This window comes from Colobus angolensis, unplaced genomic scaffold (genome assembly GCF_000951035.1).
Source record: "Colobus angolensis palliatus isolate OR3802 unplaced genomic scaffold, Cang.pa_1.0 Scaffold160, whole genome shotgun sequence".
Classification (NCBI taxonomy): domain Eukaryota; kingdom Metazoa; phylum Chordata; class Mammalia; order Primates; family Cercopithecidae; genus Colobus; species Colobus angolensis.
The window spans coordinates 895,800-915,465 of record NW_012114711.1 but is presented as its reverse complement, the minus strand read 5'-3'; the positions used below and the strand labels follow the sequence as shown (position 1 = coordinate 915,465).

At 41.9% G+C, this 19,666-nt stretch overlaps 1 protein-coding gene across 2 annotated transcripts in view; it reads left to right on the top strand.

The window, feature by feature from the left end:
- Window positions 1-10,890: 10,890 nt before the first annotated feature.
- SHQ1 (SHQ1, H/ACA ribonucleoprotein assembly factor) overlaps window positions 10,891-19,666 on the top strand; it is a 113,636-nt gene continuing 104,860 nt past the window's right edge. The window contains exons 1-4 of one of the 2 annotated variants that reach the window (XM_011937210.1): window positions 10,891-11,173; window positions 14,942-15,006; window positions 17,229-17,351; window positions 18,419-18,573. In XM_011937210.1, the coding sequence (XP_011792600.1) occupies window positions 11,031-11,173; window positions 14,942-15,006; window positions 17,229-17,351; window positions 18,419-18,573 (486 nt within the window). In that variant the 5' untranslated portion in view covers window positions 10,891-11,030. Of the gene's footprint in view, window positions 11,174-14,911; window positions 15,007-17,228; window positions 17,352-18,418; window positions 18,574-19,666 lie in introns of both variants that reach the window. The other variant, XM_011937211.1, reaches the window with a different exon arrangement.

The window sequence follows — 19,666 nt, the reverse complement described above, 5'->3', positions numbered from 1 at the left end:
CAAGCCAGTTATACTATTTTAACTTTACAGAGAAGTGCCTGTAATGAGTTTACAATACATATAATCTACAGAAATAGTTTCAAATTGCAGGAGGGCCAATTTTCCTCCTACTTAGAGCTCATTTTGTTTTGCTTTTTTCCTTCAACAAGACTGGCTTTCTTTTGGGTGGCTGCAATAATCAAAAGACATTCAGCAAGATAGAACGCCCTGGCAATGGATTTTTTTCCCCGTAGAGACAGGGTCTCGCTGTGCTGCCTAGGCTGGAGTGCAGCAGTGCAATCATAGCTCACTGAAGCCTTAGCCTCCTGGGCTTATGCGATCCTCCTGCCTCAGCCTCCCAAGTAGCTATGACTACAGATGCCTGTCACCACACCCAGCTAATTTTTTTTTTTTTTTTTTGAGATGGAGTCTCACTCTGTCGCCCAGGCTGGAGTGCAGTGGCATGATCTCAGCTCACTGCAACTTCCATCTCCCAGGTTCAAGTGATTCTCCTGCCTCAGCCTCCCCAGTAGCTGGGATTACAGGCATGTGCCAGCACGCCCAGCTAACTTTTTTGTATTTTTAGTGGAGATGGGGTTTCATCATGTTGGCCAGGCTGATCTAGAACTCCCGACCTAAAATCGTCCGCCTGCCTCAGCCTCCCAAAGTGCTGGGATTACAGGTGTGAGCCACTGTGCCCAGCCCCAGCTAATTTTTTAAAAATAATTTTCTGTAGAGACAGAGTCTCAATCTCTTGTCCAGGTTGGTCTTGAACTCCTGGCCTCAAGTGATCCTCCTGCTTTGTCCTCCCAAAGTGCTGGGATTACAGGCATGAGCCACCATGCCTGGATGGATTTTTAAAGTGAAGTCATGCATCATGTAATGACAGGGACACGTTCTGGAAAATGTGTCATTAAGTGATTCTTTAAGTGATTGTGTGAACGTCAGAGAATACTTACAAACTTGGATGGCCTAGCCTCCTATACACCTGGGCTGTATGGTATAAGCTTTTGCTCCTAGGCAACAAACCTGCACAGCATGTTACTGTACTAAATAATGTAGGAAATTGTAACAGAATGATAGGTATTTGTATATCTAAATAAATCTAAATATAGAAAAGGTATAGTCAAAATACAGTATTATAATCTTATGGGATCACTATCTTACATGTGGTCTACTGTTGACTGGAAGGTCATTATGGGGCACATGACTGTACAGGCAAACTCATGGCTTTAAGACCCCTCAGTGAAGAAATGCTGGGAAAGGACACTGCAGGAAAATCAAGGAGGCTGCAGACTTACATGGGGAATTTTAGTATTGAAGGGAAGGTCAGCATTCCAGTCTAAGACTCTAAGAAGGAGAGTTGAGTGAGTGCAGATGGTTTTAGGGGATGCTTTTGGAGATAACACCTCTACAAAGAGGGAGGTGGGACTGGACATTACAATTGCAAGCAAGGCCTCCACCATTTCTTTTTTTTTGAGATGGAGTCTCACTCTGTCATGCAGGCTGGAGTGCAGTGGCACGATCTCGGCCCACGGAAAGCTCTGCCTCCTGGGTTCATGCCATTCTCCTGCCTCAGCCTCCCGAGTAGCTGGGATTACAGGTGCCCGGCCACCAGGCCCGGCTAATTATTTTTGTATTTTTAGTAGAGACGGGGTTTCACCATGTTAGCCAGGAGTCTCGATCTCCTGACCTTGTGATCTGCCTGCCTCGGGCTCCCAAAGTGTTGGGATTACAGGCATGAGCCACTGCGCCCGGCCATACCATTTCTACTAGGAGCTTTGGAGCTGGGATGACTTTTTCTTCTTCAGTATTTAACAGCCTTTTTGGAGTTGTCTCATATTGTGGCAAGGAGTAAGGCCTTTGTATACACATCAGCCCTCTGGAAGAGGGTAACTGGATAAGGTAGTTCTCTCTAGGTAAGGGCAGTGCCCTGTGAGGTACACAGCTGTGAGCCAGCAGCAGCATCCAGGGTCTTCTGACTGTTGCCCAGGTGTCCACAGATTCTCTTTTTTATTGAGATATTACACAGAGTAATGTGCACAAATCTTAAATCCATGGCTCCATGAATTTTTATGTATGAGTACACTCATATAATTCCCATTCAAACTAAGATAAAAACCAAATTTTCAGTACCCCAGCAGGCTGTCTTAAGTCCCCTCAATAACCATTCACACAGATGTAATCACTGTTCTCACATCTATGACCATACACTGGTTTTGCCTGTTTTTGAACTTCATATAAATGGAAATATATAATATATACTCTCCTGGGTCTTGCCTTTTCGGCTTAATGTGCCTAATGTGATTCATGTATGTTGCTCTGCATAGCAGTAATTTATTCTTACTGCTGTGTGTCTATATTGAGTGAATATACCACAATTTGCTCATTCTTCTCTTTTTATTTTTTTTGAGGCGGAGTTTCACTCTTGTTGCCCAGGCTGGATTCCAATGGCATGATCTTGGCTCACTGCAACCTCTGCCTCCCAGGTTCAAGTTATTATTCTGCCTCAGCCTTCTGAGTAGCTGGGATTACAGGCATGTATCATCATGCCTGGCTAATTTTGTATTTTTAGTAGAGACAGGGTTTCTCCATGTTGATCAGGCTGGTTTCAAACTCCCGACCTCAAGGGATCTGCCCACCTCAGCCTCTCAAAGTGCTGGGATTACAGGCGTGAGCCACCACACCTGGCCCTTGCTCATTCCACTCTTAATGAGCACTTGAATTGTATCCAGTTTTGACTATTATAAATAATGCATCCATGAATCCTCTTGTACATGTCTCTCGATGGAATATTACCTCAATTCTGTTATGTGTAAAAGAGGAATTGCAAGGTATACATATGTTTAGCCTTAGTAGATACTGCCAAACAATTTTTTAAGGTAGCTATACCAGTTTACAATCCCACCAAAATCTTTCAAGCCAAAAAAGATACATTTAAATCATTTCTGCATGAGGAACTAAAAATATGTTCACCTCCGTCTGTACTAAACAATACAAAAATTAGCTGGCCGTGGTGACATGTGCCTGTAGTCCTAGCTACTCGGGAGGCTGAGCAGGGAAAATCCCTTGAACCCGGGAGGCGGAGGTTGCAGTGAGCCAAGATTGCGCCTCTGCACTCTAGCCTGGGTGATAGAGCAAGACTCCACCTCAAAAAAATAATAATAAAAATAAAAATATGTTTACTCTGAATCAAGGAAAACATTAGTTAGACTAAGGATAACTAGACTGTAGGAACTTTTTAAAAAGTAAGACAAAGACTTGAATCAGCTCTCCTCCATGGGTATTGTAGAAACTTTTCTCCAGTAATATTGCAGGAGTGTGAAGAAGGTTTAAGGGGTTCCTTAAGTGTGGTCATAAGTCAGGTTCCCTAGAAGCAGATCCTGAGAGATTTTTTTTTTTTTTTTTTTTTTGAGACAGAGTCTTGCTCTGTCACTCAGTCTGGAGTGCAGTGGTGCGACCTCGGTTCACTGCAACCTGTGCCTTCCAGGTTCAAGTGATTTTCCTGCCTCAGCCTCCCGAGTAGCTGGGACTACAGGCATGCGCCACTACGTCCGGCTAATTTTTGTATTTTTATTTATTTATTTTTGAGATGGAGTTTCACTCGTGTTGCCCAGGCTGGAGTGCATTGGTGCAATGTCGGCTCACCGCAACCTCTGCCTCCCAGGTTCAAGTGATTCTCCTGTCTCAGCCTCCCAAGTAGCTGTGATTACAGGCGCCCACTACTATGCCCAGCTAAATTTTGTATTTTTAGTAGAGATAGGGTTTTACTATGTTGGCCAGGCTGGTCTCAAACTCCTGATCTCAGGTGATCCACCCACCTTGGCCTCCCGAAGTGTTGGGATTACACGCGTGAGCCACCATGCCCAGCCTATTTTTGTATTTTTAGTAGAGACAGGGTTTCTCCCTGTTGGCCAGGGCGGTCTTGAACTCCTGACCTCTGGTGATCTGCCCACCTCTGCCTCCCACAGTGCTGAGATTACAGGCGTGAGTCACTGTACCTGGCCAGATCCTGAGAGATTTTGATGCATGTGATTTATGAGGAAGGGTTCTCTGGAGAAACGTATTGAGGAGGTGAAAGGGAATGGGAAAAGGGAAGACAGCCAAATAAAGATGTGGGTTTGGGGAAAATCTAGCCTTGGCCTGATCCCATTAAAAAAACAAACAAAACTCTGGAGCATAAGCCATGCCACAGAGTCACCTTCCCTTTTGAGGTGGTCTTCTGAACCCCATATCATTCCTCGCGATTGCAGGCCTGGGCAAGGGGGTAGTGGTGGTGGTGGTGGTGGTAATTACATCCTGGAGGTTTCTTCTATCAATGTAGAGCAGCTGTTCTCAGCCCTGGGAGATTTTGTCCCCTGGAGGGAATTTGGCAAAGTCTGGAGATGTTTTGTGATTGTCATACCAGGAAAACTCATGCTTGTATTGAGAGATTAGAGGATAAGGATGCTGCTAAACATCCTACAATGCATAGGACAGCCTTCTGCAACAACGAATGATCCTGCACACAATACTGGGGTGAAGAAACCCTGGGCTAGGACAATTCTTTGGAGGGATCAGTGGCAAGCCATTACATTCACTGCTAGGGACAGATGAGCTTCCTGGCTCCATAAAGGGAATCTGGGCAGGGCATCAGAATAGTACCTTTTGCAGATGTCTTTTCAAAATATGATGTTAAACAATGAAGGAGGCCTGAAATGCGGTTCAGTTAGCATTCTTTTGTAATTCTACATTTCATTTAATGGGATAAGACTAGCATCTTGAAATATATATCACTAAGCCCTTAGGTACATTGCTCAGAAATCTTGTCAAAAAACACTCTTATGTCAGCTGTAACCATTCTGGATTTTCTTCGGAGCTTTATTGAACTTGTGTAAAATTGGAATTGGGCTGAATCCTCCCTGAAATACTCATTACTATGCTGCATTAGTGCTAACACTGTGCTCCTTAGCAAGTTTAACTCTAACAGTAATGTGAATGGGCTAAAAGACTGGGGAAAAGAACAAAAATAGCTGTACTTAAATCCAGAGGAGTTTGAAAACCACTGGAGTTCACCAGTGTCAGACTTATGGTCTTCTTAGTCTACATCCTGTTGGGACCATCCCTTAAACCTCCTTTACCGTCCTGTATTTATCTGTCCATTACCCATTAATTTATCTGTGTCCTCTCAGAAGCAGTTTATAGCTTGGAGTATCAATGGCAAGAAATATTTGCAAATTATGTCTCCGACAAAAGGCTAATATCCAGAATTTACAAGGAACTCAAACAACTCAACGACGGGGGAAAAACAACTGTAAAAAGTAGGCAAAGGACATGAACAGACGTTTCTCCAAAGAAGACATACAAGTAGCCAATAAACATGAAAAAATGATCAACATCACTAATTAGAGAAAAGTAAATTAAAACAACAATGAGAAATTATCTTAACACCAGTCAGAATGGCCATTATTAGAAAGTCAAACAACAGATGTTGGCATGGATGTGGAGAGAAGGGAATGCTTATGCACTGTTGGTGGGGACGGAAATTGGTACAGCCTCTACAGAAAACAGTATGGAGATTTCTCGAATAACTAAAAATAGAAATATAATTTGAACTTGCAATCTCACTACTGGGTATCTACCCAAAGGAAAAGAAATCATTATATTAAAAAAAGACACTTGGCTGAGTGTGGTGGCTCATGCCTGTAATCCTAGCACTTTGGGAGGCTGAGGTGGGCGGACTGCCTGAGCTCAGGAGTTCGAGACCAGCCTGGGCAGCAAGGTGAAACCCTATCTCTACTAAAATACAAAAAAATTAGCCAGGTGCACACCTGTAGTCCCAGTTACTTGGGAGGCTGAGGTAGGAGGATTGCTTAAACCCGGGAGGCGGAGGTTTCAGTGAGCCACGATCGTAGCATTGCAATCCAGCCTGGGCAACAGAGCAAGATTCTGTCTCAAAAAAAAAAAAAAAAGAAAATGTGGTAGCTGGGTGCAGTGGCTCATGCCTGTAATCCCAACACTTTGGGAGGCCGAGGCAGGTGGATCACTTGAGGTCAGGAGTTCAAGACCAGCCTGGCCAACATGATGAAACCCATCTCTACTAAAAATACAAAAAATCAGCTGGACATGGTGGTACATGCCTGTAGTTCCAGCCACTCGGGAGGCTGAGGCAGGAGAATTGCTTGAACCCAGGAGGCAAAGGTTGCAGTGAGCTGAGATTGTGCCACTGCACTCCAGCCTGGGTGACAGAGCGAGATTCTGTCTTAAATAAATAAACAAATAAAATAAAAAAGTGGTATATATACACCATGAAATACTATGCAGCCATAAAAAAGAATGAAATCAAGCCCTTTGCAGCAATATAGATGGAGCTGTAGGCCATTATCTTAAGTGAAATAACTCAGAAATAGAAAATCAAATACTGTAAGCTCTCATTTATAAGTAGGAGCCTAAACAATGTGTACACATGAACATGAAGATGGAAATAGTAGACACTGGGGACTCCAAAGCGGGGAGACTGAGAAGGGTAAGGGCTGAAAAATTACCTAATGGGTACTGTGTTCACTATTTGGGTGATGGCTAACTAGAAGGACAACCCCAACATTATGCAATATATCCATGTAACAGAATTGCACATGAACCCCCTGAATCTAAAATAAAATAAATTTAAATAAAAAACTAATGATATCTAGTCCCATTGTATTACCACTGTTATACAAAAGGATTTTTTCAAACTTCAAAATGTTATCTAGTTTGCATTCTAACTTCCGTATTTTTATCCTAGTTTCATAATCCTAGTATTAGTTTTATTTTTTTCCTTTCTTAAAATGTTAAAATGAATCATCACCATATTCAATTCTGTTTTTAAGAGTCACAACACTAGGCCAAGAGTGGTGGCTCACTCTTATAATTCCAGTGCTTTGGGAGGCTGAAGTGGGAAGATCAATTGAGGCCAGGAGTTTGAGACCAGCCTTGGCAACATAGCAAGACCCTGTCTCTACTAAAAAAAAAAAAAAAAAAAAGTTAGCTGGATGTGGTGAAACATACCTGTATCCTAGCTACTCGGGAGGCTAGGTGGGAGGATTGCTTGAGCCTAGGAGGTTGAGGCTCCAGTGAGCTATGATCCTGCCACTGCACTCCAGCCTGGGAAACAGCACAAGACCCTGTCTCTTAAAAAAAAAAAAAAAGTACAAAGAGTACAATTATGGATAAATTTATTCTTGACAAAAATGTAGTCAAATGGAAATATTGTAATGCCATTTATTATATACAGATATATTTTGACATGGAGTCTTGCTCTATCACCCAGGCTGGAGGGCAATGGAGCAATCTCAGATCACTGCAACCTCCACTTCCCAGGTTCAAAGGATTCTCCTGCCTCACAGCCTTCCAAGTAGCTGGGATTACAAGTGGCGCCACCACACCTGGCTAATTTTTTTGTATTTTTAGTAGTAACAGGGTTTTCCCATGTTGGCCACGGTGGTCTCTAACTCTTGACCTCAAGTGATTCACCCACCTAGGCCTCCCAAAGTGCTGGGATTACAGGCCTGAGCCACCATGCCTAGCCTGTAATGCTATATTAAGTGAAGAAAGTAAATATAGATTATTACATTATTTTGTTGAAAATACTTCCCATACTTTTATGAATAGGAGACTGAAAAGATGTATGCCAAAATAATGGTTGTATGCCAAAATACAATGGTTAAGATGTAGTTTGCAAGTAATGTGTAAGATTCCACCACCTCCCCAAAATGACTCAGAGAATGAACTAGAGCTATAAACAACTTATTCAGGAAGCTATTTTTCAATATAGGTTAAAACTCCATTCTTTGAGATAACATTGTTTTAATCACCTACATGCATGCCACCTTCTGGAAACAAGGAGTATTTCACCATTAAAAGACTTCTAACAATAGAACTTGGTAATAAAGCTGACATTGGAATTGTTTATAAAAACCACTTTTAATTCAACATTTAATTTGGAAGCTTATGGATCACAATCAGGGTTGTTAGATCAGAGGAGGGGCCAATTTAAAATAATGAAAGATGATGGGTTACACACTTGTCCTAAATAAGTTGGTCATGGAAAAAACTTTATCTTATTTTATTTTATATCCTCTGTAGGCCAGAAGAAAAAACTATTTTTAAAATAGTGGTAGGCCATCCAAAAGTAAGTTTTCAGAAAATGAAAAGATAAAAAATACTGCAACATTTGAATGCTCAAAAATGATGAAAAATTGCATTCCTATTTTTCCCCTCTAAACCAGAGCTAATTTAAAACATTAAAATGTCTTTATTGTCAAGCAATGTCTGTATTCAGAAGTAGAAACTCAATTTGATCTATGAATCAACATAGCCATGTCTCAAAAATGAACGAAAGTAGGAAAAAAAGCATGTTGCAGAATTACATTTATAGTGTGAGAATGTGCCCACATAAAGTGGGTCTAAACACAAGGCATCAGGGTCCATAGAAATGGATGTAGAATTAGAAATGGGTCTGAAGTGATAGCTACAAGGACTGCCTCTGAGGAAGGAGAAAGAACCAAAGTTGCATGGCAGCCAAAAGGAACTTTATGTTCTTAAGTGAGAATGAATCTATAACTTATATTTACCACAAATTAGAAATGCAAAAATAAGAGAACTGTTGCTTGTAAGAAAACAAAAACCAACAGAAACCCAAAACAACAAAACTTTGTTATATACTTGAAACTATCAGTATTTTGTGGTTTCACAGATGCAATATATATTTCTTATAATGAGAGGAGCACTGAATCGTGTCGTCTGTTTTTCTGTGTTGCAGTCCTATGTGTGTGTGTGTTGCCAGACACATAATAAAGTACCCAGGAAATGCACAGCTGTAGTTTGCAAAGTGCTTTCAATTAGAGTTTCCTCATGGATAGCATAGCTTGTTTCAGTTGATTCTCTGGCATTAATAATTTAAAAATATTAATGCTTGTGACCTACAGGAATGAGGCCCCATGGTAGATGTAAAGATTCTTTCTTTTTTTTTTTGAGATGGAGTTGCACTCTTGTCACCCAGGCTGGAGTGCAATGGCACAATCTCGGCTCACTGCAACTTCTGCCTCCTGGGTTCAAGGGATTCTCCTGCCTCAGCCTCCTGAGTAGCTGGGATTATAGGTGCACACCACCATGACCAGCTAATTTTTGTATTTTTAGTAGAGATGGGGTTTTACCATCTTGGCCAGGCTAGTCTCGAACTCCTGACCTCAGGTGATCCACCCGCCCGGGCCTCCCAAAGTGCTGGGATTACAGGCGTGAGCCACCGCACCCGGCCAAGATTCTTTGTAAAGAAGGTAACTTGGAATAGTTTAGTCAAAGGCCTATCTCAAGGGACCTTTTGAGAGCTTTACTAAATCCAAGTTGGCATCAATTCATTGTCAATATTGAGTGCCTATTACTTGTAAGGCTCAGTATGGTCTAAAGCAGGCAGGCTTGGCATTAGAATGTGAAACAAAGGAAGTCGGTGGTAATAACAGAGGGAGTAAACTCTGTAATAGTGTAGAGCCTGGGCCTAGGAATCAGACTCGCCTGGGCCTAGGAATCATACTCACCTGGGTTTCAATTCCCATTGCACCACTTACTAGCTGTGAGATCCTGCGCAAACCAAGGGAATATATAATGCCTACTTCATAGAGCTGTCAGGAGGGAAAATGAGATCATTATAAAGGGTTTGCTGCAGTGCTGGCACATAGTAAAGTATTCAGTTAATGTTAGCCCCTGTTATTTTTTTTTGTCTGAGTCCTAATGACGTTTCAACAATGTTTCCTTAGAATCATAAAACAGTTGGAGATTGAAAAGGCTTTTGAAGTTTTCTGGTTTCTCCACTGTCCTAGGAGATGACTTTCATCTCCTTTCCACTGATACTTAAAACCATGGAATAAATACCACAACTGGATTATTCCACTTAGTGGTGGAATAACAGGAAACGACATGTGTGGAAAGACCAAGGGAATATGTGGGGGAAGAGGGAGACTAGTGGGAGAGGCACTGAGAGAGTATAAGGGGCACACTCCAAGGGGAGAAAATACAGGGAAGACAAGCAGAAACACACACACACACACACACACACACACACACACACACACACACAGAGAGAAAAGATGTCCTCAGACAAGTGTAAGGACAAGAGTGAGAAAAAGGAAAGAAGCGGAATACAGAGGGACCTTAATTTGTGAATGCAATCACCGACACGGTGTAAGAGGCAAACGTTCTGAGTTCTAATCACTGTAAAATGCGTGGTTATAAAATATACTGCTTAACCTTCCTGGGTCGTTTTCTTTAGAGTTTGCAGCGTGGATTAGATGAGATTAGTGGGATGGACGATCTGTTAAAGAGAAAACTCTTCAAATAAGCGGTTAAAGAATGAGAGAGAAAGCTGCAGAAAAAGAGAAGTGGAAAGAGAGAGGGAGGAAAGGGAAAGTGTAAGAGGAATTGTTAATAAGGCAGGTGAGGACTAAGGGAAACCACTGTAACGGTGCTGCTGTGGCTACTGCGGTGACTACTTCAGCACATCAAACGTTGACAACTTGCCAAATTCGTTATTAGAGTTCTACATGCACAACTTCATGCTACCCTCACAGCATCTCTATGGGGCCAGGTTCTCGCATCATCCTCGTTTCACAGAAGATATAGAGATGTTTTGTAACTTTCCCAAGGTCTTACAGCTGGGAAGTTGTGGCCAGGAAGGGATTCAAACGCACGTCTGTTTACCTGCCAAGCCAATGTTGTTAAAATCGTCTCTAAAAACCTCGCAAAACGCTTGGTTGCTAGTCATCCGGTCGGTTAAACGCCTGCGCCCAGGCACCACCTGCCACGCCCTTTCTCCTCCCAGCGGTTTCGAAAGTTCCACCTCTTCTCGAACGGCGTCCGGTCTCCGTGGAGATCGACGTGGGGCGGGACTTCCTGCCCTACGCGCGAGCACTTCCGCCTCGAGCCGGAAGCTCTGTAGCTCACACCGCGGGTTCCCGCGCGTGGGGACTTGTAGAGTTTGCGTGGCGGGAACGCGGCGGCAGTGAGAGCGAGCGGCGCCGGCCGTTGCGTCCGGTGCGGCGATGCTGACCCCGGCGTTCGACCTCAGCCAGGATACGGACTTCCTGACCATCGCCATCCGCGTGCCCTACGCCCGGGTCTCCGAGTTCGACGTCTACTTCGAGGGGTCGGACTTCAAGTTCTACGCCAAGCCCTACTTTCTCAGGCAAGTTCTGGGTGCCTGGCCGCAGAAAAGGCGCATTCGTTAGATAGCTGCTTTAGAGGGAGAGCAAGGTCCAGGGAGCAGTTCTCGACGTTTCCTCAGCTTCTCTTGGTGCCAGGGAAATGCCCTCTTCCAGGGGTGCGTTTTAGATGCTGCAGAAGCCCTTTTCCTTCTTAAGCTTTCTTAAATCCCACATCAAAGGATTGCGGAATCACTTGAAAAAGTGGCGTTTGGACCGTGTCACTTGCCCGTTTCTGCCCTGTCGCCCTAGTTCTCGTTCCGTTCTGACTTGTTCTGTTCTTTCCTTTCACTCCGCGTTCGCTCTCCCAGTCTCTCCCTCCCTGCAAACGGCGCGCGCTGACATCCCCGTGACTTCCCAACCCGTCGGTCCTTTTAACTTTGCCCAGGCAGCCTTCTGTTGATCCATCTCTTGTCTGTCCCCTCCCTACTTCCTGAAATTCTTACCTTTTTTGGACCTCTTGACACCATATTAGCCTAGTTCTCCTGCTTCCCTGCTGTCTTTTGCTTCTCTGTTTGGTTTTGCCTCTGATGTGTGGTTGTTTCCCCCAAGTCTTCGTGAGGGGCCATCAGTACTTGATTTGTTTAAATTATTCTCATTGCACAGTCGTAACCTTAGTAGCAGCTAACACTGATCACCCGCAGTGTGGTGGACAAGCAGTTCCATTAAGTGCTTTATAATGCTGTATCTCATTTAACTTTGACGGTGTTGCTTAGGGATAAGCACTGCTATTAACCCCATTCCACAGAATCCGCTGCTACATATTCATCATAAAGCATTGCCAATCTTTTGTCCTTCTCTTTATCCATCTTCCTCATCTTTCTCAAATGTAGCTGCAGCCTACTTTTACCACCCAAGTACTTTTGTGATACAAACCTTCTCCACCAGTCAAGGTGGTTTTTTCACTGTTCCTGAACCAGTTTTGCTCGGATTTCCCTTAGACCGTGTAACGTACCTATTTGAATATATTGCAGTTTCCAGTTTCTTAATTCACTTATTTCTTTAGTTTGTTTATTGAGTTTCAGTGTTGGGATTATTGCGCTGAACAAGACAAAGTTCTGCCCTAATGTACTTTACACTGGGGAGAGGAAAACAATAAACTAGCCGTCTACCTAATTGTGGCAAGTGCTATGAGGAGAAAGAAGTGCATGATATAGAATGAAAAGGGGCCCATATTTTACAAAGTAGTCAGAAACAGCCTTTCTGGGGAGGCGATATTTAAGCCAGGATGTGAAGAATAGGAAGATTATGGTGGTAGCAAATATTTATTGAATTTTTACTCCAGGTTGGTGCTTTATACGGATTATCTCATTTGTTATTAGGACAGTGTTACAATGAGGTTTTATTATTTACCCGTTGCTGTGGATGGATTATTTGTGGGCACCCCCCCAACTCTTGCCCCCAAATTCATATGTTGAAGGTCTAATTCCGGTGTCACTTCTGCCTTATTGTATTCATCAAAACAGTCCCAGAGCCTGCTGAATTTTAAGGGGAGGGGACATAGACCTTCATGGCTGGGAAGAGTGCTGTGAGATGGGCATTCTTTGAAAATACAGTTTGCCCCCAGACGTGGTGGCTCACGCCTGTAATCTCAGCACTTTGGGAGGCCAAGGTGGGCAGATCACTTGAGATCAGGAGTTTGAGACCAGCCTGACCAACATGGTGAAACTCCATCTCTACTAAAAATACGAAAAAATTAGCTGGGCTTGGTGGCACGCACTTGTAGTCCTAGCTACTTGGGAAACTGAGGTGAGAGAATCATTTGAACCTGGAAGGCGAAGATTGCAGTGAGTCAAGATTGCGCTATCGCACTCCGGCCTGAGTAACAGAGCAAGACTAGGTCTTAAAAAAAAAAAAAAAAAATACAGTTTGTTGTGGCATACAAAGGACGAATAAAACCTGGTCCCTCTCCTTGAAGAATGGAGAGTGTAGCTGGAGAGGCACCCTGTAAGCAAATATGATTTCCTATACAGTAGGAATTGAACTCTAGGCTTTTAGAGTTTAGGGGAAGGGAGCTGGTAATAACAGCTCACATTTTTCTGAATGCTCACCTATTGTGCCAGCCACCGAGCTCTTTGCATTTTCATTTCATGCTCATAGTAACTCTTGGATAGTTGCTGTTATTTCCCCCCTTTACAGAGGAGGGATTTATGATTCTTGAAGAATGATTAACTTGTACAAACAAGGTTGTTACACATCTGGTAAATGGCAGATCTGGGAGTTAATTCAGATTCTGACACTAAAGTTAGTGTTTGTAACCATTATAACAAACTCATCCATAAACTGACTCCTTATTCTGGCTTAGAGGGATTTTCATTCTGAAAATGTATTGAAGCTTGAGGAAACCTTGGGATTAAAGGCTCTGGGTCGTTTGGGACTGTCAGATGTTTTTGTTTTTAATCATATTTAGTGGGAAACAAGGGGGAGGGCCATGGGAGGAAAGGAAGCTCAAATTTCAAGTCTGGAATGATATGGAGTGGGCCTGAGATGCCCTTCTGATGAGTTTAAATTATCTAGGCAATATCAGGCAGCCATAGATGCTTTTTAAAATAGAAAAGTGACAATTAGATTCCTGTTTTAGAAAAATTCTTTTGGGGCCTCAGTGGAAGACTGATTGAACTAGGGTAAAACTGGAAGCTGGGAAATCACTTCATTTCTTTTTTCTTTCTTTTTTTTTCTTTTGACACAGAATCTTACTCTCGCCCAGACTGGAGTGCAGTGGGATGATCTTGGCTCACCGCAACCTCCGCCTCCTGGGTTCAAGTGACTCTTCTGCCTCAGCCTCCTGAGTAGCTGGGGCTACAGGCATGCACCACCACGCCTGGCTAATTTTTGTATTCTTAGTAGAGATAGGGTTTCTCCATGTTGGCCAGACTGGTCTTGAACTCCTGACCTAAGGTGATCCACCTGCCTCGGCCTCCCAAAGTGCTAGGATTACAGGCGTGAGCCACTGCACCCAGCCAATCACTTCCTTTCTTTTAGTACTAAAGATGGGTAAATCCCCACATAATAATGATGAGATTTGACACTTTTGCTTTCTGCTTTTTTTTTAAAGTAGTAATTTGCTTGATAAAGGCAATTGGTTTTATGTTTCTTTATTGTTTCCCATTGGGTATCTCTTATCTGTGCAGATTGAGTGTCTCTTATCTGAAATTTCAGATTTTCTAGAGTTTTGGAATATTTGTGCATACATAAGGAGATATCTTGGGGATGGAACTCAAGTTTAAACTCGAAATTTATTTGTTTTATATACACCTTATACACATAGCCAGAAGGTAGGTTTATATAATACCTTTATTAATTTTGTGTATGCAACCAAATTTTGACTGCTTTTTGACTGTGACTCATCACATGAGGTCAAGTGTGGAGTTTTCCACTTTGTGGTGTCATGTTGGTGCTCAAAAAGTTTCAGATTTTCGAGCATTTCAGATTTTCAGGTTAGGGATACTCAACTTGTATTTTAACAGTAGTGATAACTACTATTTATTATGGCTTTTCTTTTTCAGTATCTACTTTATTGGTGACTAAGGGTATTCAAATAGAAAGATGAGTCATCTCTGATTTCTGCTTTCTTAGTTGGGGAAAGAATCTAACTTATTTCGAATCTAACTTATTTAGTTTATTAAAATGTGAAAGAAATATTGAGGAACTTTTTTTAAAAATGATTATTTTGATGGTTAAATGTTTACAAGTATTGATGGCCACTTATGTTATAATTTAAGGACTTCATGAGACCTGTGTTAAATCTGCAGATTAACCCTTCCTGGAAGAATAGTAGAAAATGGAAGCGAGCAAGGGTCCTACGATGCAGATAAAGGTATCATCTTTGGAATTTTTGTTAGTTTATTTCTTGGGATTTTTCACATTATTTACATAATTATCTTTCAAGATACCATGGGGACCTTTCGATATCTTTCAGGTACAATCTGTTCCGATCACTCTTTCTTGCCTCTTAGTGTCTAGTGCCTGTTATTGATGTTTTTGTCCCCCGCAAGTCTTTTAAAGTATTTCACAGTATTCTTCAAAGTAAAGTTAAATACTCTGGTTCTATTTCCTAGAGTACTTTCCCTACGTTTAGTAGACGTTTAAAAGTAAAAGTTAGAACATGTGAAATGATTGATCATAAAAAATGTAGATGACTTATGAGCTTATGAATGGAATCTTTCTTGTATAATTTTCACACTTGAATTTTAATAACAGGTAGGTGAGAGAGAAACTATGCATGGGTGGCATTTAAAGGCTAATTGAATTTTCTCCTCATGATTGATGAGCCCTCCATTTCAGCTAGCCATGAACCCATTTATTTTTCCTTTATAGAAGCCACTGGCTTTCTTTGTCATCGGATTTAGAACACCTTGTGTACTCTTGTGTACTTCATTCAATGAATATTTATTGACCTTACTGAACTGGGCTAAGGTGGGTTAAATGACAGAGATCTAACCCATAATGCAGTGTAATTAATGTGTAATGAAGTATAGTGAAACTGCCTTCCTAGATAGTAAACCGGCTTTTAGTTATAGGTAAGTTGCATATTGAAATAAAATTATTAAAATTTAAAAGTACACAGGAGTTAAGGAAGATTGTATATACGGAGATATTTGGGCTGAGTTGTATTTGATATATTGAAATTCAGTTCAGTACACTGAAAAAGGCAAAATGTTTTAAAACATAAAAGTGCTAAATAATGTAGTGAGTTCCCAGGGAAGCCTAAATAAGATTGATAAACCAGTCAAGGAAAGAAAAGAAGTACATAGAATTTGAGTCTGCCATAGACTTTAGGGATAGATCTCCTGATATGCCAGAAAACCTTATTAAGCCGTAGTTGTTATATCTAAGATTCTGTGTATTTTTAAAACTGCTGCCATTCTCCATTGGATTAGGTATTCGTATTTTTTCCTCCTTTTCCAAAAGTCTAATTAGTAACTCCTGGTTAATTCTAAGCTATTACCTTCTTAGGCCATTGATTTTTAGAAGTTTTAGCTTGGATTTTTAATATTATTAGTAGGTGAAGGTCATACTGTATAAGATTAAAGTATTCTATAGCTTTAACAGATTAAGATATATATATATATATATATATTTTTTTTTTTTTTGAGACGAAATCTCACTCTGTTGCCCATACAGCAACCTCTTCCTCCTGGGTTCAAGCGATTCTCCTGCCTCCGCCTCTCAAGTAGCTGGGACTACAGGTGCGTGTGCCACCACGCCCAGCTAATTTTGTATTTTTTAGTAGAGATGGGGTTTCACCATGTTGGCCAGGATGGTCTCGATCTCTTGACCTCGTGATCTGCCCACCTTGGGCTCCCAAAGTGCTGGGATTACAGGCATGAGCCACTGCACCCAGCCAGACTAATCAGTTTTTATAGAAATGACAGCTTCTGAAAAACCCTTGTTAAGAACCTTTTTCTATCTTGACTTGTATTCACCTAATCTATGAGGACATAGTTTTAGAGCTCTGTAAAATGGAATTATGTTTTACCAAGGCATGTATTTCTTAGATATATTTATGAAGTCTTTGATTATTTTATTTATCTTTTTCTTTTAATTAAAAATTTCTGGCCGGGCGCGGTGGCTCAAGCCTGTAATCCCAGCACTTTGGGAGGCCGAGACGGGTGGATCACGAGGTCAGGAGATCGAGACCATCCTGAGCTACACAGTGAAACCCCGTCTCTACTAAAAAAAAAATACAAAAAACTAGCCGGGCGAGATGGCGGGCACCTGTAGTCCCAGCTACTCGGGAGGTTGAGGCAGGAGAATGGCGTAAACCCGGGAGGCGGAGCTTGCAGTGAACCGAGATCGCGCCACTGCACTCCAGCCTGGGCGACAGAGCTAGACTCCATCTCCAAAAAAAAAAAAATTTCTTTTTATTATTTTCTGTAGAGTCGGGGTCTTGCTATGGTGCCCAGGCTGTTCTTGAACTCCTGGGCTAAAATGATCCTCCTGCCTCAGCCTGCCAGAGTATTGGGATTACTGGTGTGAGCTATTGTGTCTAGGTTTTTGAATATTTTAATCTAAGCATAAAACAAATTTATCTTTAAGGAATTTTTACCATTCGCCTGCCCAAAGAAACCCCTGGCCAGCATTTTGAGGGGCTGAACATGTTAACTGCTCTTCTGGCACCAAGAAAATCCAGGACAGCAAAACCACTTGTGGAAGAAATAGGTATGTTTATTGCAGTTGGGAGGAAATTAAGATAAATAGAAATATTTGGAATGCTGTGTATTTGTAGGGGAAATGGGATATAGTGAATAGGAAATTGAAGAAAATACTTCAGGTATAAGGTGCTCATGTGAAACCATATGAAAATAGCTTCTTTGGTGATATAATTAAGACATTAAAAATCCTGTTGAACCAGATCTCTCACATTTTTGGATCAATTGAAGCAGCATTTTGTGGTTGGCAAAATATTAGCATCTTGAGCTAACATCAGAAATATACAGTTCAGTGAGTTACGTAAAACAGGGGTCCCCAACCCTCAGGTTGCAGACCAGTGCTGATCCATGGCCTGTTAGGAACCTGGATGCACAACAGGAGGTGAGCGGAGGGCCAGAAGTATTACTGCCTGAGCTCTGGCTCCTGTCAGATCAGATAAGATTCTCATAGGAGCATGAACTTACTGTGAACTGTTCCTGTGAACGGTGTAGGTTGTGTACTCCCTATGAGAATCTAAAGCCTGATGATCTGAGGTGGAACAGTTTCATCCCCCAAAACTATCTCTTTACCCCTTTGATCTGTGGAAAAGTTGTCTTCCACAAATCCAGTCTCTGGTGCCAAAAAGTTTGGGGACCACTGATGTAAAGTGAACACCACCTCTGTCAAGAAATAGAGCATTTCCAACACCCTGGAACCCCATCCTGTATTCTTCCGTTACTTTGTGCTCTCTCCAGGGTAACCACTATTCTCTGTTTTGCCTGTTATTGCGTTGCATGTATAGGTCGTACAGTATGTGTTATTTTTGTCTGGCTGCTTTCACTTAACATTATTTTTGTGAGATTTATTCATACTGTAGCTGAGATTCATTTGCTTTCATTGCTATGTAATATTCCATTGTATGAATATACCACATTTTTGGTTCTTTTTTTTTTTTTTGCTATCATGAATAGCGGAGCTATGAATATTCTTGTACATGTCTTTTGGTACATCTGTGTGGGCATTTTTTCCTGTACTTTTTCTTCCCCTAGTTGTGCTTAAGTCCAATACTTAAAAAAATTAAAATTTAACACATTCAGATGCTTCTGAGATTCCTGAGGATGTAGTTGATGATGAAGAGTTTGATTGGGAAATTGAGCAGACACCCTATGAAGAGGTATCAGAAAGTGCTTTGAATCTGCAGTGCCACTATGGATTTGGAAACTTAAGATCAGGAGTGTTTCAGCGGTTACAGGTATGTTGTCTTTCTGAAAGATCTTGATCTATAGGATTTTTCCATTTGGATATTTTAATTTCAGTTATGCTTATACTCGGTAGTTTTTAAAAATAGTATTACAGGAGGTGATTGTGTTTAAGCACTTAGCACAGCTAAAGTACATAGATGTTCATTCCCTTCCATATCATTGGCTGTTCTGCCTAACTGTACTGCTCTTAACAGATGCCCCGTGGCTTTCTTTTTTCTCCCCTTTATTCAGTAATCTAGACATGAAGTTTCCAAAGTGCTAAACAGAACTCTTCTCTCACACTTCCTGTAAAGCTTTATGTTTTATACTTCTGAAAAATGGGATCATGTACTTACAGCATGATGTCTCTTCTTTTAGGTATATAAATGAAATAGAATGTTCCTGGTGAGAGTGAGATTGTGTGTTTTGATCAAATTGTCTAATTCTTGGTGTGTAGTAGGCACCATTGTCTGTTTATTCTTTTTTTTTGAGATGGAGTCTTACCCTGTCACCAAGGCTGGAGTGCAGTGCAGTGGCACGATCTCGGCTGATGGCAACCTCTGCCTCTCAGGTTCAAGCAATTCTCCTGCCTCAGCCCCCTGAGTAGCTGGGATTACAGGCGCCCATCACCACGCCCAGCTAGTTTTTAGTGGAGATGGAGTTTTACCATGTTGGCCAGGATGGTCTCAAACTTGAGCGATTTGCCTGCCTTGGCCTCCCAAAGTTCTGGGATTACAGACATGAGCCACTGTGCCCAGCCCATTGTTTATTTATTTGTTTATTTATTTTAAGACAGAGTCTCACTTTGCTGGAGTGCAGTGGCATGATCTTGGCTCACTGCGACCTCTGCCGCCCGGGTCCAAGCGATTCTCCTGCCTCAGCCTGCCAAGTAGCTGGGATTACAGGTGCCCATCACCACGCCTGGCTAATTTTTCTATTTTTAGTAGAGACGGAGTTTTGCCATGTTGGCCAAATTAGCTGGATGTGGTGGTGCGTGTAATCCCAGCAGTTTGGGAGGCCGAGGCGGGCGGATCATGAGGTCAGGAGATCGAGACCATCCTGGCTAACATGGTGAAACCCCGTCTCTACTAAAAATACAAAAAA